This window comes from Melanerpes formicivorus, unplaced genomic scaffold (genome assembly GCF_026170545.1).
Source record: "Melanerpes formicivorus ecotype bairdi unplaced genomic scaffold, bMelFor1.0.p_v2 SCAF_21, whole genome shotgun sequence".
In the NCBI taxonomy this organism is placed as follows: Eukaryota; Metazoa; Chordata; class Aves; order Piciformes; family Picidae; genus Melanerpes; species Melanerpes formicivorus.
In genome coordinates this window covers 13,522,524-13,535,822 of record NW_027142373.1, presented here as the reverse complement: position 1 = coordinate 13,535,822, position 13,299 = coordinate 13,522,524, and the positions used below count along the sequence as shown (strand labels likewise).

Below are 13,299 nucleotides of genomic sequence, written 5' to 3'. Positions count from 1 at the left end.
GGATATGCAGGAGGGAGCATAGCTGAGCATCCAGAGGAGGACTAAAGCACCCCCCCAGCACACATCTCCTGAGAGGGTCCCAGGGCAAAGCTGCTCTCCCAGTGCCTGGGCAAAGTGCATCAGTTACTGAGGGGCAGCGATGCACAGGGCGTGACTTGAAGGGAAGGGAAGATGGCAGCCCAAGAACCTTTTAAAGTAAGGTCCTCCCCTCTCTGTGCTCTGTTTCCACATCTGTGAAATGGAAACTGGCAATGGCACCGAGAGTGGGACTCAAAGGACTTCAGCTGCTCTGGTCTAGGGTGAGTGAATGTTCATGCTGGCCAGCACTGGCCAGGCTGACTTAGGTCCTAAAAAACTGAGGATCTTGCACACCAAATACCTTTGGGGTGTGAAAGAGAGCTGCAGGCAGGCTGGGGAGAGACTGTTCAGAAGGGCTTGGAGTGACAGGATGAGGGGCAGTGGTTTGGAACTGGAGCAGGGCAGAGCTAGGTTGGAGCTCAGGAGGAAGTTCTGCACAAGGAGGCTGGGGAGACACTGGCACAGGCTGCCCAGGGAGACACTGGCACAGGCTGCCCAGGGAGGTGCTGGAGGCTCCAGCCCTGCAGACATTCAAGATCAGACCTGATGTGTCCCTGGGCAGCCTGCTGTGGCTGGAGCTGTCCCTGCTGCCTGCAGGGGTTGGACAGGATGTCTTTGGAGGCTCCCTTCTGAACCAGTGCAATCTGTGAAGCTAGCTCCAGAGTCCTATGTTAGCTACCCTGCAGCAGGTCCAGCAGCACTCAGCTCTCTCTCACTGCTGGGCTGATGCCAGGACACTGAGTAACTGAGTAACTGTTGACTTTTTCTGGTGGATCAGAAAGAGTTTAACCTGTTTGGGACTTCTGTGGGAGAAAAGCTGTGGGAAGATTGGAGCTAAGTGTAAGAGGCCTTGGAGGAGAAAATGGATTGGCCTGGAGCAGCAGTGGTGTGGCCAGCAGGACCAGGGCAGGTATCATGCCCCTCAAATCCTGTGTTCAGTTTTGGTCCCTCACTCCAAGAAGGACATTGAGGGCTGGAGCTGGGAAAGGTCTGGAGAAGAGGGCTGGGGAGGAGCAGCTGAGGGAGCTGGGGGTGCTAAGCCTGGAGCAGAGGAGGCTGAGGGAGACCTCATTGCTCTCTGCAGCTCCCTGAGAGGAGGCTGCAGCCAGGGGGGCTTGGGCTCTGCTCCCCAGTCTCAGGTGATAGAAGGAGAGGAACTGGCCTGGAATTGTGGCAGGGGAGGCTGAGGTTGGAGATGAAGAAACAATTTCTTTGGTGCCAGGGTGGTCAGGGAGTGGCAGAGGCTGCCCAGGGAGGTGGTGGAGCCCCCATGCCTGGAGGTGTTGCAGCAAGCTGTGGCACTTGTGGCCATGGTTTGGTGGCCATGGTGGGGTTGGGTTGGTGTTGGACTGGCTGAGCTCAGAGGGCTTTCCAACCCATTCTGTGATTCCATCTTCTACAAATGCCAGAGCTCTCAAAGCTTATTCTGTTTCTTTTCATATGCCAGGGAGCAGCAGCAAGAGTGTGCAGTGAAGGAAAGAAAAACACTGTTCCTGGAGCTCTCTGGGGGCTTTCCAAGTGGTTTTCCTAACTCTTCTCCCACCTGCACCTTAACCAGCTTCAGCTTCTCAGCACACAGCAGAGGGGCAGCCGCTGCCAGGGACTGGGGGATCGTTTGACACCTGCTTTGTATTCCCCTGAACAGCTGGAAATGACAACACAAGCTGCGAAGCAGCGGGGGCTGAATGCCCTCCACAGACGTTTCTGCACTGATCCTGGGTAAATGAACTCAAATTGCTGCTGGGGATTTGAGGGAGAACCTGGGGAATTCAGTGGGTGAATGAAGGAAGCAATGTGAAGCACAGACCAGCTGGAGACCTGGGGGGAAAGGGAGAGGGGAGAGAAGGATGGACAGGGAGAAGGAAACTATCTGGTTGGCCTGAGCCAGAAGAGAACCCAACCCACTCAGAGCTGTCTCTGCCCAGCTCAGGCTCCTTCTGCACTTCAGGGCAGCTTGGCACAGCCAGGGGCTGCTGCTAGCAGGGAGCAGCTGATGGGGACAGCTCCTGCCAAGGGCTGGGCTGCAGAGAGCCTCTGCCTTGGACTTGCTCCTGGCCACACCAAGGGCACTGCCAGAGCTTGTGCCACACCTTGGGGGCAGGAAGGCAGAGGTGGCTCCTGTGGGGAGGAGCAGACAGCACAGGGCACCCTCAGCTGCCCCCCAAGGGAGTGCAGCCCATGGATGGCATCCTCAGGAGCAAGCTGAGGGATCCCCAGGGCCAAGCCTCTTCTTCCCTGCCTGCTGTCCCAGCAGGACTCTGTCCCTTCTGCCTTCCAGCCCCAGCCCTGGCATCCTCAATCCCCTGCCAGAACCCAGCTCCTGCATCTGCTTCCCATCTGCTGCTGAGTCCAGCCTGGGACTTGCCCAGTGCCTGCCCCCAGCAGCAGTGGTGCCAGTGGTGCCAGCAGGGCTTGGGGTCCACACTGCTTTGTGTCTCTGTGTCTCTGTCCCCTGGCATTGTTCTTCTCTCCAGCCCAGCTGGGGCAGTTCCTCTCCCACCCCAGCAGTCTCTCTCCCTGCTTCCCTTTCTCTTCCCTTTGGCAAGCAGAGGCTTCATGGGAGCCTCTGGCACTCCTCTGGTGGCCAGCCCAGCCCTGGCCCTCAGCAATAACCTGGCAGAAATGGGAGAAGGTGACCCCACTGTCTGCCCCTGGTCTTTAGAAAGCAGCTGGTGTCTGTCCTGGGCCCATAGCCCATGGAGAGCAGGGCCAAGTGCAGAGATCTCCACTGCAGGCTGAGCAGGGTGGAAGTGCTCCCTGTGCTGCTCTGGAGATTCAGCCAGGGGCATGAGCTACGATTTCCATAGGGATGAAAGGCCTCTGCTGCTCTGGTTCACATTCAGAACAAGCTCTGAATGTGCCTCTGGGTGGAAGGCACTGCTGAAAGCAGCAGTTTGAATGCATCCATCTCTGGAACATCCTGACTCAAAGGGCTTATTAAAAGCCTTCCCCAGACAGATGAAGCTCATCAGAGCAGTGGGCAGTGCTGTCTGCTGAACTGGCAGCAGTGATCCTGTCAATGAGCTGCTCCTCACACCTGCAGCTGCCTCACTCCCTGCAGCAGGTGAGGAGAAGATGATTTCTCACACTGGAAATGATCTCCTGGTAGCCCTGCAGTCAGGTCTTGGCTGGCACCTCTGGGGCTGCTTTCAGGCTGACACATTCTGTCATGAGGCAGTTTGGCACTGAGAATTGTGAGGCCAAAAGAACACAAAACTAGGCCAGAGTCTGCTCTTCAGCAAGTACAAAAAACCCACAGAGTCTTGTCACTGCTCTCACAGCCTCCTCATCCTGGAGGCAGTCAGAAGCAGCACCATTCCAGGCACAGATTTCACCAACCTGCCTCCTGCTCAAGGAGGTGACAGCTGGGGGCCCTTCACTGCTGGAAGCTCTGCATGGTGGCAGCAGGGACAGCCCTGTGCTGAGCAGGTTTGGAGAGATTCTCCTCCCACAGAGCTTTGCCAATGAGTCTAATGGTCCTGAGCATCCTCTCACTCCAAGGTTGGCAACGCTGTCAAGGTGATTTGGCTGAGAAAGAGCCAGTGGGGAAGAGCCAGAAGGAGACTGGGAGAACAAAGGACCTGTTCAGACCACGTGGTGCCATGAATCAGAGCATCACAGAATGGTTTGGGTTGGAAAAGGCCTCATCCAGTCCAGCCATCAACCCAACACCACCATGGCCATCAAACCATGTTCCCAAGAGCCATGGCCACACATTCATTGAACACCTCAGGGACTGGGACTGCACCACCTGCCTGGACAGCCTGTGCCAATCCCTGAGCACTCCTGCAATAAAGAAAGCACTGTGGACCATCACAGATTTGAACCACCTCTGAGTCTGGGTCATACAACCTCCCTGATCCATAAGGATTTGGTGACTGGAGCAGGCTGCCCAGAGAGGTTGTGGAGTCTCCTGGTGTGGAGAGCTTCCAACCCCCCCTGGGCATTGTGCTGCTGGGCAAGCTGCTGTGGGTGCCCTGCTGGAGCAGGGACTGGACTGGGTGAGCTCCAGAGCTCCCTTCCAGCCTCTCCCTGCTGGGGTTCTGGGATTTACCTAAAGCAAGGCCATGTCCCATCACTTTGAGAGTCCCACAGTGTCTCATACCAGCCAAAGACCTGTTTCAAATTCTTGCCTGGAGTCTTTTGTGTTTTGAGAACAGCACTGAGCTGGCTCCTGCATGGTTGTTAGTCCTGACCTGGCCTCCTCTCTGTCACCAATGCAGTCAGGAAACTCCCTTCTGACAGCTTCTGTGGGGCTGGGATCTTGCAGGTGCTTTGCCCAGGCACAGTTTGGGAACCAAATCCTTGCATCTGACTTTCCAAAGCCCAGGATGGTGCTGGAGGGAATCATCTGAGCCAAGGAGCTGGGCTTCAGCTTATCGCTAATGCCACTGTCCACCAGCATCATTGTCAGAGGAACTGCCCTCATCTTTTCTGACACAGCAGTTGCCTTTGCAGGAGCATTGCTTCTGGCTCCAGCTCTGGCTCCTGTGGCAAAGGCAGCACCTTCCTCTCTGGGAGCACGCTGCTGCTCACCGCTGACATTTCCCGGGCCCACAGGAACTGTGACCTTGCTCCCATCCATTCTTGCTCCTGTCTCTCTTTGCTGGCCACCCACTGAACAAAGGAATGGTGCTGACCTGGCTGCAGTGGATCTCCTCTAATCTCAGACCCATCCTGCTGTACCTGCTCCTCACAACAGCAAACACTGAGCAACAAGAGGGCTGTGTGGGCTGGAGGAGTGTCTCTGTCTGCAGGGAGTGCTGCAGCCCATACTAATGAGGGGGTGCTCAGCTGGAGAGGTGTGCCCTGACCCCAGCCTCCAGCTTGGCTTACCTGCAAAGATCCTACAGCACCACACCAGCAGCACGTGACAAAGCCATGAGCAGAAGCATCAGGGGGAGCAAAGGTGGGTGGAAAGAGATGCACTGTCCCACACACCCCAAAAGAGCATGGGACCCACAGAATCATTCATGTTGGACAAGACCCTCAGGATCATGACTCCACTCTACAAGGGTCACCCCTAATCCATATGCCCAAGCACCACATCCAAATCTCCTTTAAACACCTCCAGGGTTGGTGACTCCACCACATCCCTGGGCAGCTTGTGCCAGCGTCTGACCACTCTTGCTGTGAATAAATCCTTCCTCCTGTCCAGTCTGAACCTACCCAGTGGCAGCTTGAGGCCATTCCCTCTTCTTCTCTCACTAATGACCTGGGAGAAGACAGCAGCAGCCTCTCCACAACCTCCTTGCAGGCAGCTGTAGAGAGCCAGGAGGTCTCCCTCAGCCTCCTCTCTTTCACACTGACCCTCCCCAGCTCCTTCAGTTGCTCTCCAGCAGATTTATTCTGCAGGCCCTTCCCAGCTTCCTTGCCCTGCTCTGCCCTGGCTCCAGCACCTCCACAGCTCTCCTGTACTGAGTGCCCAGGACTGGACACAGCACTCCAGGTGTGGCCTGCCCAGAGCTGAGTCCCAGGGCACAGTTCCCTCCCTGCTCCCCTGGACACAGCATTGCTGATCCCAGCCAGGAGGTCTTTGGCTCTCTTGGCCCCCTGGGCACACTGCTGGCTCCTCTTCAGCTGCTTGTCCATCAGCACCCCCAGGCCCCTTCCTGCTGGGCTGTCTCCAGCCACACTGCCCCAGGCCTGCAGCATTGCTTGGGGTTGTTGTGCCCCAAGGTCAGGACCTGGCACTTGGCCTGGCTGAAGCTCCTCCTGGTAATGCTGGGCATGGATCCAATCTATCCAAGGGCCTCTGCAGAGCCTCCCTGCCCTGGTGCAGATGCACACTGCACACAACCTGCTGGCACCTGCACATAGCTGCTGCCACGCTCTCTGTCCTCATCCAGATCAGCAGGAAAGATGTTCAACAGCTTCATTCTCAGAGGTAAGCAAAAGTGGCAACAATCTCTGGAGAGAAGCTCTTCAGACACCTGGGATGCTCAAGCTCAGCAGAACAGTGTGGGAGCTGTGTTCTGCTTCTAAGGAGCAGCTGGGCCCCACAGAATGACCTGGCTGGAAAGGACCTCAACATCCTCAAGTCCAAGCATAACACAGCATCACCCTGCACACAGCTCTTACTCCATGGCTCCAAGCTCTTCACCCAAATATCTTCTAAACACCTCCAGGGATGTGACTCTAACACCCCCCTGGGCAGCCCAGGGAAGGTGGCCACAGCAAAGTAGCAGGCTGGAGGCTCCCTGAAACCAGCTGCCCAGTCTGAACAGTGGCAATGGTCTCTGTGTCCAGGACAGAGAGACTGCTGCTCTTACCTCCTGAAACAAGACTTTGACTTTTCCATCTCAAAGCACAACTGAGAAGTACAGACAAAACCTAACACCAGGTCCCCTGCCCCACTGCAGAGCTTAGAGAGTTCTGAAACCCCTGCTGGCAGGTGCCTGGGCAAACACACCAAGGACTGTGCTTTGGTCCTGAACTCTCCATCAGGCATCAGTGACAGCAAAAGCAGTGGCCATAGATAGGTGGACTACAGAATCCAAGACTCACAGACTGGCAGAGGCTGGAAGGGAGCTCTGGAGCTCCCCCAGCCCAGTCCCTGCTCCAGCAGGGCACCCACAGCACAATGCCCAGCACCACAATGCCCAGGGGGGGTTGGAAGCTCTCCACACCAGGAGACTCCACAACCTCTCTGGGCAGCCTGCTCCAGGCCTCCAGCACCCTCACAACAAACAACTTTCTCCTCCTGCTCACATCCAACCTCCTGCCTGCCACTCTGTGCCCACTGCCCCTTGTGCTGGCCCTGGGCACCACTCAGCAGAGCCTGGCCCCAGCCTCTTGCCCCCCACAGCTCCTTTAGCTCTTGCTGAGCATTGCTCAGCTGCCCTCTGGGGCTGCTCTTCTGCAGGCTCTCAGCCCCAGGGCTCTCAGCCTTTGCTGCTCCCAGAGCTGCTCCAGGCCCCTCAGCAGCTCTGCAGCCTGCCCTGGACTCTCTCCAGCAGTTCCCTGTCCCTCTGGAGCTGGGCAGACCTGATGTTTCTCCTTCACACCAGAGAGATGGGCAAACCTACAGCCAAGTAGAGCTCATCTCTCGCAGTGATGCCTTCTCCTCCCAAGCCTCTTTGCCTTGCTCATCTCATGTCCCATTTCTCAACAAGGACCAAGCAGACCCATCACAGGGTCTGTCACTTTGTAGTCTGACAATCCCTGTGCTCCAGCTCCAGCCCCTGCCCTGGGCAGGGACACCTCCCACCAGCACAGGCTGCTCAGGGCCTCATCCAGCCTGGCCTGGAACACCTCCAGGCAGGGCACAGCCACAGCCTCCCTGGGCAGCCTGTGCCAGGCTCTCCCCACCCTCACTGCCAACAATTTCTTCCTCATCTCCACTCTCAGCCTCCCCTCTCCCAGCTCAAAGCCATTGTTCCTCATCCTGGCACTCCCAGCCCTTGTCCAGAGTCCCTCCCCGCTCTCCTGGAGCCCTTCAGGTCCTGGAAGGCTGCTCTGAGGTCTCCCTGGAGGCTGAACAACTTGCTGCTCTCCAGAGGTCCCTTCCCACCCCTGCCATTCCATGATTCTGAAGCTGTTCACTGGCCATAAATCTTTCTTTCTTTCATTTCCCTCCTGGGCAGAAGCAGAGAGACTCTCAAGAGCCAATCCTAAGCCCTAGATATGCAAAAGCAGCTTCTCCTTCCAGCCAGCTCCCCTCCTGCTCTCTGCAGCCCAGCTCTTTGTCACAGCTCTGACTCTGGCACACACAATTACAGGGTTCAGCAGCCTCTGAGCAAAAACCAGAGAGCAAAGAAATCCCTCTGGGTTTGCAGGGAAATTGCTTTGTTCCAGCAGCAGGGGAGGCTTCCAGAGAACATGGTCACCTGCTCTTGCCTCCAGAGGGTGGTGATCTACATTGTGGCAGAGCCCTTCCAGCAGTCACTGCCAAGAGGCTATAGAAACCACAGTCACTGCCCTCAGTCGCTGGCCCTGCACAGAGTACCTCAAGCCTTGCAGGTGCTGGAGCACTCTGAGCTCCTGAAGGCCTCCTTCAGCAGGGACCATCTGCAAACCCTCTTCTGATCACCATGTGAGACAGATCAGGAGAGGCCACCCCGACCCTTGGAGGTGAGGCTCAACAGCTTGGGACTGAGTGAGGGTGCACCTCTGTGGCACACCTTCAGTCCCAGCCCAGAGGTGCCAAGTGATGGCAGCTCCACCACATCCCACCCAAGAGAGGTGCTGAGCCCCCATCCTGCCGTGGCTTGGAGCAGTATCAATACCAGAAGCACGCACTCAGTCAGAGCTAAGGCTTTACCTGGGAGCCTGTGCCACTCACACTAGCACAGAAGCAGCAAGGTTGGAAGAGACCTCAAGGATCATCCAAGCTGTCCAAGTCCAAGCTGTCACCACAGACCTCAGGACTAAACCAGGGCACTGAGTGGGACTCCACCACCTCCCTGGGCAGCACATCCCAAGGGCCAACAACTCTCTCTGGGAAGAACTTTCTCTTTGCCCCCATCCTGAACCTCCCCTGGCACAGCTTGAGACTGTGTCCTCTTGTTCTGGTGCTGGCTGCCTGGGAGAAGAGACCAACCCCCACCTGGCTACAACCTCCCTGCAGGGAGTTGCAGAGAGCAATGAGGTCACCCCTGAGCCTCCTCTTCTCCAGGCTAAGCAACCCCAGCTCCCTCAGCCTCTCCTCACAGGGCTGTGCTCCAGACCCCTCCCCAGCTTTGTTGCCCTTCTCTGGACACCTTCAAGTGTTTCGATGTCCTTCTTAAACTGAGGAGCCCAGAACTGGACACAGGACTCAAGGTGTGGCCTAACCAATGCTGAGTACAGGGCACAATGACCTCCCTGCTCCTGCTGGCCACACTCTTCCTGATGCAGGCCAGGATGCCCTTGGCCTTCTTGGCCACCTGGGCACACTGCTGGCTCATATTCAGCTGCTGTCAACCACCACCCCCAGGTCCCTCTCTGTTTGGCAGCTCTCAGCCACTCTGACCCCAGCCTGTAGCTCTGCCTGGGGTTGTTGTGGCCAAAGTGCAGCCCCTGGCACTTGGGCTTGTTGAATGCCATCCTGTTGGCCTCTGCCCATCTGTCCAGTCAGTCGAGGTCCCTCTGCAGAGCCTTTCTGCCCTCTAACTGACCAACATCTGCCCCTAACTTGGTGTATCTGCAAACTTACTGCTGATGGACTCAATGCCCTCATCCAGATCATCAATGAAGATATTGAACAGGATGGGGCCCAGCACTGATCCCTGGGGCACACCACTAGTGCCTGGCTGCCGGCTGGCTGTGGCACCATTCACCACCACTCTCTGGGCTCAGCCTCCAGCCAGTTCCTAACCCAGCTCAGAGTGCTGCTGTCCCAGCCAGGGGCTGACAGCTTGGCCAGGAGTTTGCTGTGGGGGATGGTGGCAAAGGCCTTGCTGAAGTCCAGGCAGACTCCATCCACAGCCTGCCCCACATCCACCAGGCAGTCACCTGGGCATGGAAGGAGATCAGGTTGGAGAGGCAGGACCTGCCCTGCCTGAATCCCTGCTGGCTGGGCCTGAGCCCTTGGCCATCCTTCAGGTGTGCAGTTATTGCTGCCAGGATAATCTGCTCCCTCACTTTCCCTGGCACTGAGGTCAGGCTGCCAGGCCTGGAGTTTCCAGGTTCCCCCATCCAACAACCAAGGCAAGAAGCAACCCAATGGTTTGACCAAATTCACTAAGCCAGTAGAACCTCCCCCACCCCAAAACTGGTGTGCCCCAGTTCCCATCTCAGTGCTTCTGGAGGGCCTCCAGCCAGTGCCTTTAATCTCTTGGGACACACTTTAGGTCCTTTGCCACACCTTGCTCTCAACACACCTAAAGTTCACCTGGAAGAATGAGGTGGCCTCAGTGAAGTGGATTTCTTTCTTCTCATCTGCTGTGTGCAGAGACCTCCTAAGGTGTGCTGGGAACACACCAGGTCCAAGCTTGCCACTACCACTTGGTTCAAGCTGACCTCCTACCTCACTCATGCTCAACTTCCAGAAAGCCTGCAGGGAGCAGAACCATCCCCACTGATCCCTGAGCTCCTCTGCTCCACCATATTTCCTCTTCACTCCATTCTTTCTCCTCGTGTGGGCTCTCCACCCCCCCCGAGCAGACCTTGGAGCGCCGCCGCCAGCAGCGCGCTGGGCCCGGGGCAGAGGCTGCACTCACCTGGGTTGCTCTTGGAGCTGCGCACCGGCGTGAAGTGGTTCTTGGAGGCTGTCCTGACCGGGGTGCTCTCTTTGGGGGAGGTATCTATGGCCGAGATAGTCTCTCTTTCACAGTGTGCTATTGGGATGGGTCCCTGCTGCCTTAAGATGTCAGCCAGAGCCCTGGGGAGAGAGACAGAAGGACACAAAGGAAAGGTTAAAAGGGGCTGTCGGAGTTTTCACTTCTGCGGTCAGCAGGAGAATCCAGCAGCAGCTGAACTGCTGCCACAAAGAGCAGAAAGCAACAACCACCACAAAATCTGCCTCAGGAGCTCTTCTCTCTGCGAGGGGCTGCTGCACTATTGCCAGGGCTGCCTGGCTATTGTTGAGCTCTTCCTGTGCTTCACTAATTCACCTCGCCCCGGGGTGATGTCTTCTCTCCATCCTTTTCCTTGCTGTCCCTGGCAGCACAGATGAGCTGTTCCCCACAGCCCAAAGCACTGCCCCCAGCAAGAGTCACCACCCCCACCCCGCAGCCCTAGCACTCAGCTGCTTCTGAAGGTTGCACCAAAACTGCCCTGCTAAAGCCAAACCTCTGCCAGGCTGAAGGAGATTAGCAGTGTGGTCCCCACAGTCAGGAGCACAGAATCAGAACCCTGGCAGGGTAGGGTTGGAAGGCACCTCTGGGCATCACCCAGCCCCAGCCCTGCTCCAGCAGGGCACCCACAGCAGCTTGCCCAGCAGCACAATGCCCAGGCGGGGTTGGAAGCTCTCCACACCAGAAGATTCCACAACCTCTCTGGGCAGCCTGCTCCCAGACTGAGGGAGACCTCATCCTCCTCTGTAACTTCCTGAGAAGAGGCTGGAGCCAGGTGGGGGTTGGGCCTTTCTCACATGCAACAAGGGGCAGGACGAGAAGCAGCAGCCTCAGGTTGTGCCAGGGGAGGCTCAGGTTGGATGTTAGGAACAATTCCTTCCCAGCAAGGGTAGGTGGTGGAGTCCCCATCCCTGGAGGGGTTTCAGAGCTGAGTGGCTGTGGTGCTGAGGGCTGTGGTGCTGAGGGCTGTGGTGCAGTGGCAGTGGCTCAGCAGCAGGGGTGGCTTTGTGAGCCGTGGGTGAGGGCTGGACAGGATGAGCTCAGAGGGCTCTCCCAGCCTCAGCAGTGCTGTGATTCTATCAAAACCAGATCTAGCTCCTAAGTGTGTGGCACTAAACCACTGCAAATTCATCCAGTCCTCTGCCCTAACCACACCACACTGTGTCTCCTCAGTGCTCACTTGTCCTCTTTAATGGCCATGCAGAGAAAAAAGACTGCTCAGCACCAGCAGAACAGAAGATGGTAGGTGGGGAGAAAGTGGAACTTGGATGCACCTGCTGAGCTGTGTGCCAATTCAATCACACTGCTCTGTGTGCTCCAGGTGATTTCCATAAGGCACCGAGGGGAAGGTCAGAGACACTTAACTGAGGAAGGCTTTGGGCAGCAGAAGTCTCCTGGGTGCTGCTGTCTGTCCACTGCAAAAGCTTCAGTCGTGACAGAGCCATCACTCACTCTGGGTCCTGGGTGTGCAGCCACTGGGGCACAATTAGCCTGACTGATGTCACCTGCAGCAGGCCCTGAGACACTCCAGCAACCCTCCTGTGACGCCAGGGCTCTTATCTCAGGAGCACAAAGCTCCCTGGCTGGATTCTGCTACCTGTGACAGCAGTGCTGGAGCTGGAGCTGCCCAAGAGCAGAGGCACAGCCGGAGATAAGCACTTCTGATAGCTCCTCACCAGCCTCAGCCCCAGCACAAGGCTGAGGCTGCCACCCACGGCAGCACAGGACACACCTGCTGGCACCAGGCATGCGCCAGACCACTGCAGGCAGAAAAACCGCCTGATGTCTGGCCTGGCAGGGGACAGGGACCTAAGCTCTGGCCTAAGTGAGTGCTTGGACACACACAGGGCAGGGTGAGCACAGGCACTCTACAGCAATGAGACATTTGGGGTCACCCGCAGCCCCCCTGGGCAGCCTGGTACAGGCTGGGGAGACACAGAACAGGCCAGGCTGGAGAGGTGAGCTGGGAGAGGGGAGACTGAGACTGGAGAGGAAGAAGAAATGAGAGTGAGGGTGGGGAGAGCCTGGCACAGGCTGCCCAGGGAGGCTGTGGCTGTGCCCTGCCTGGAGGTGTTCAGGGCCAGGCTGGATGAGGCCTTGAGCAGCCTGTGCTGGTGGGAGGTGTCCCTGCCCGGGGCAGGGGCTGGAGCTGGCTGAGCTCTGAGCTCCCTTCCAGCCCAGCCCATTCCACAAGGATGTGGTTTGATGATTTTTGCAAGGACAGAAAGAACAAAAAGTCTTACTGGAAATAGAAAAGTCTCAAAGGGAAGGGGGAAGCAGTAGGGTGGCAAGCAGGGGCATCAGCCTGGGCCCTGGTGTTGACAGATTAGATCAGAAGACTTTGCTAAAGAGAAAAGAGACTGAAAGCAAACTTGGAGAGGAGCAATGGCAGGGAGCGACAGACACCCCAAACTGAACAGGGAGAAAGAGAGCAGAGGAGTAGAGAATGCAGGACACAGGAACAGGCCTCAATAAAGACCTGGCAGCTGTGAAGTCCAGGAGCTCAGGGAGACACAGAATCCCAGCAGGGTGGGGTTGGAAGGGACCTCTGGGGTCACCCAGTGCCACCCCTGCTCCAGCAGGGCACCCACAGCAGCTTGCCCAGCAGCACAATGCCCAGGGGGGGTTGGAAGCTCTCCACACCAGGAGACTCCACAACCTCTCTGGGCAGCCTGCTCCAGGCCTCCAGCACCCTCACAACAAACAACTTTCTCCTCCTGCTCACATCCAACCTCCTGCCTGCCACTCTGTGCCCACATGGGCACAGGTAACCCTTCTGCTGAAGGCAAGGGAAGCTTGGGTGGCAGAACCAACAGGCTGGGATGTGGCCTGTGGAAAATAAGATTGAATCATGGAATCCCAGATGGTTTGGATGGGAAGGGACCTCCAAAGCTCCCCCAGTCCACCCCCTGCAGCCAGCAGGGACAGCCCCAGCCAGAGCAGGCTGCTCACAGCCCCACACAACCTGCCCTGCACTGCTGCCAGCCATGGGGCAGCTCCCAGC

General features: G+C 57.2%; 1 protein-coding gene across 1 annotated transcript in view; it reads right to left on the bottom strand.

The window, feature by feature from the left end:
* LOC137447774 (protein shisa-6-like) overlaps positions 1–13,299 on the bottom strand; it is a 319,888-nt gene that overhangs the window by 292,742 nt on the left and 13,847 nt on the right. Inside the window, 1 exon segment of the mRNA XM_068151651.1 lies at positions 10,221–10,381. Within this exon segment, the coding sequence (XP_068007752.1) occupies positions 10,221–10,381 (161 nt within the window).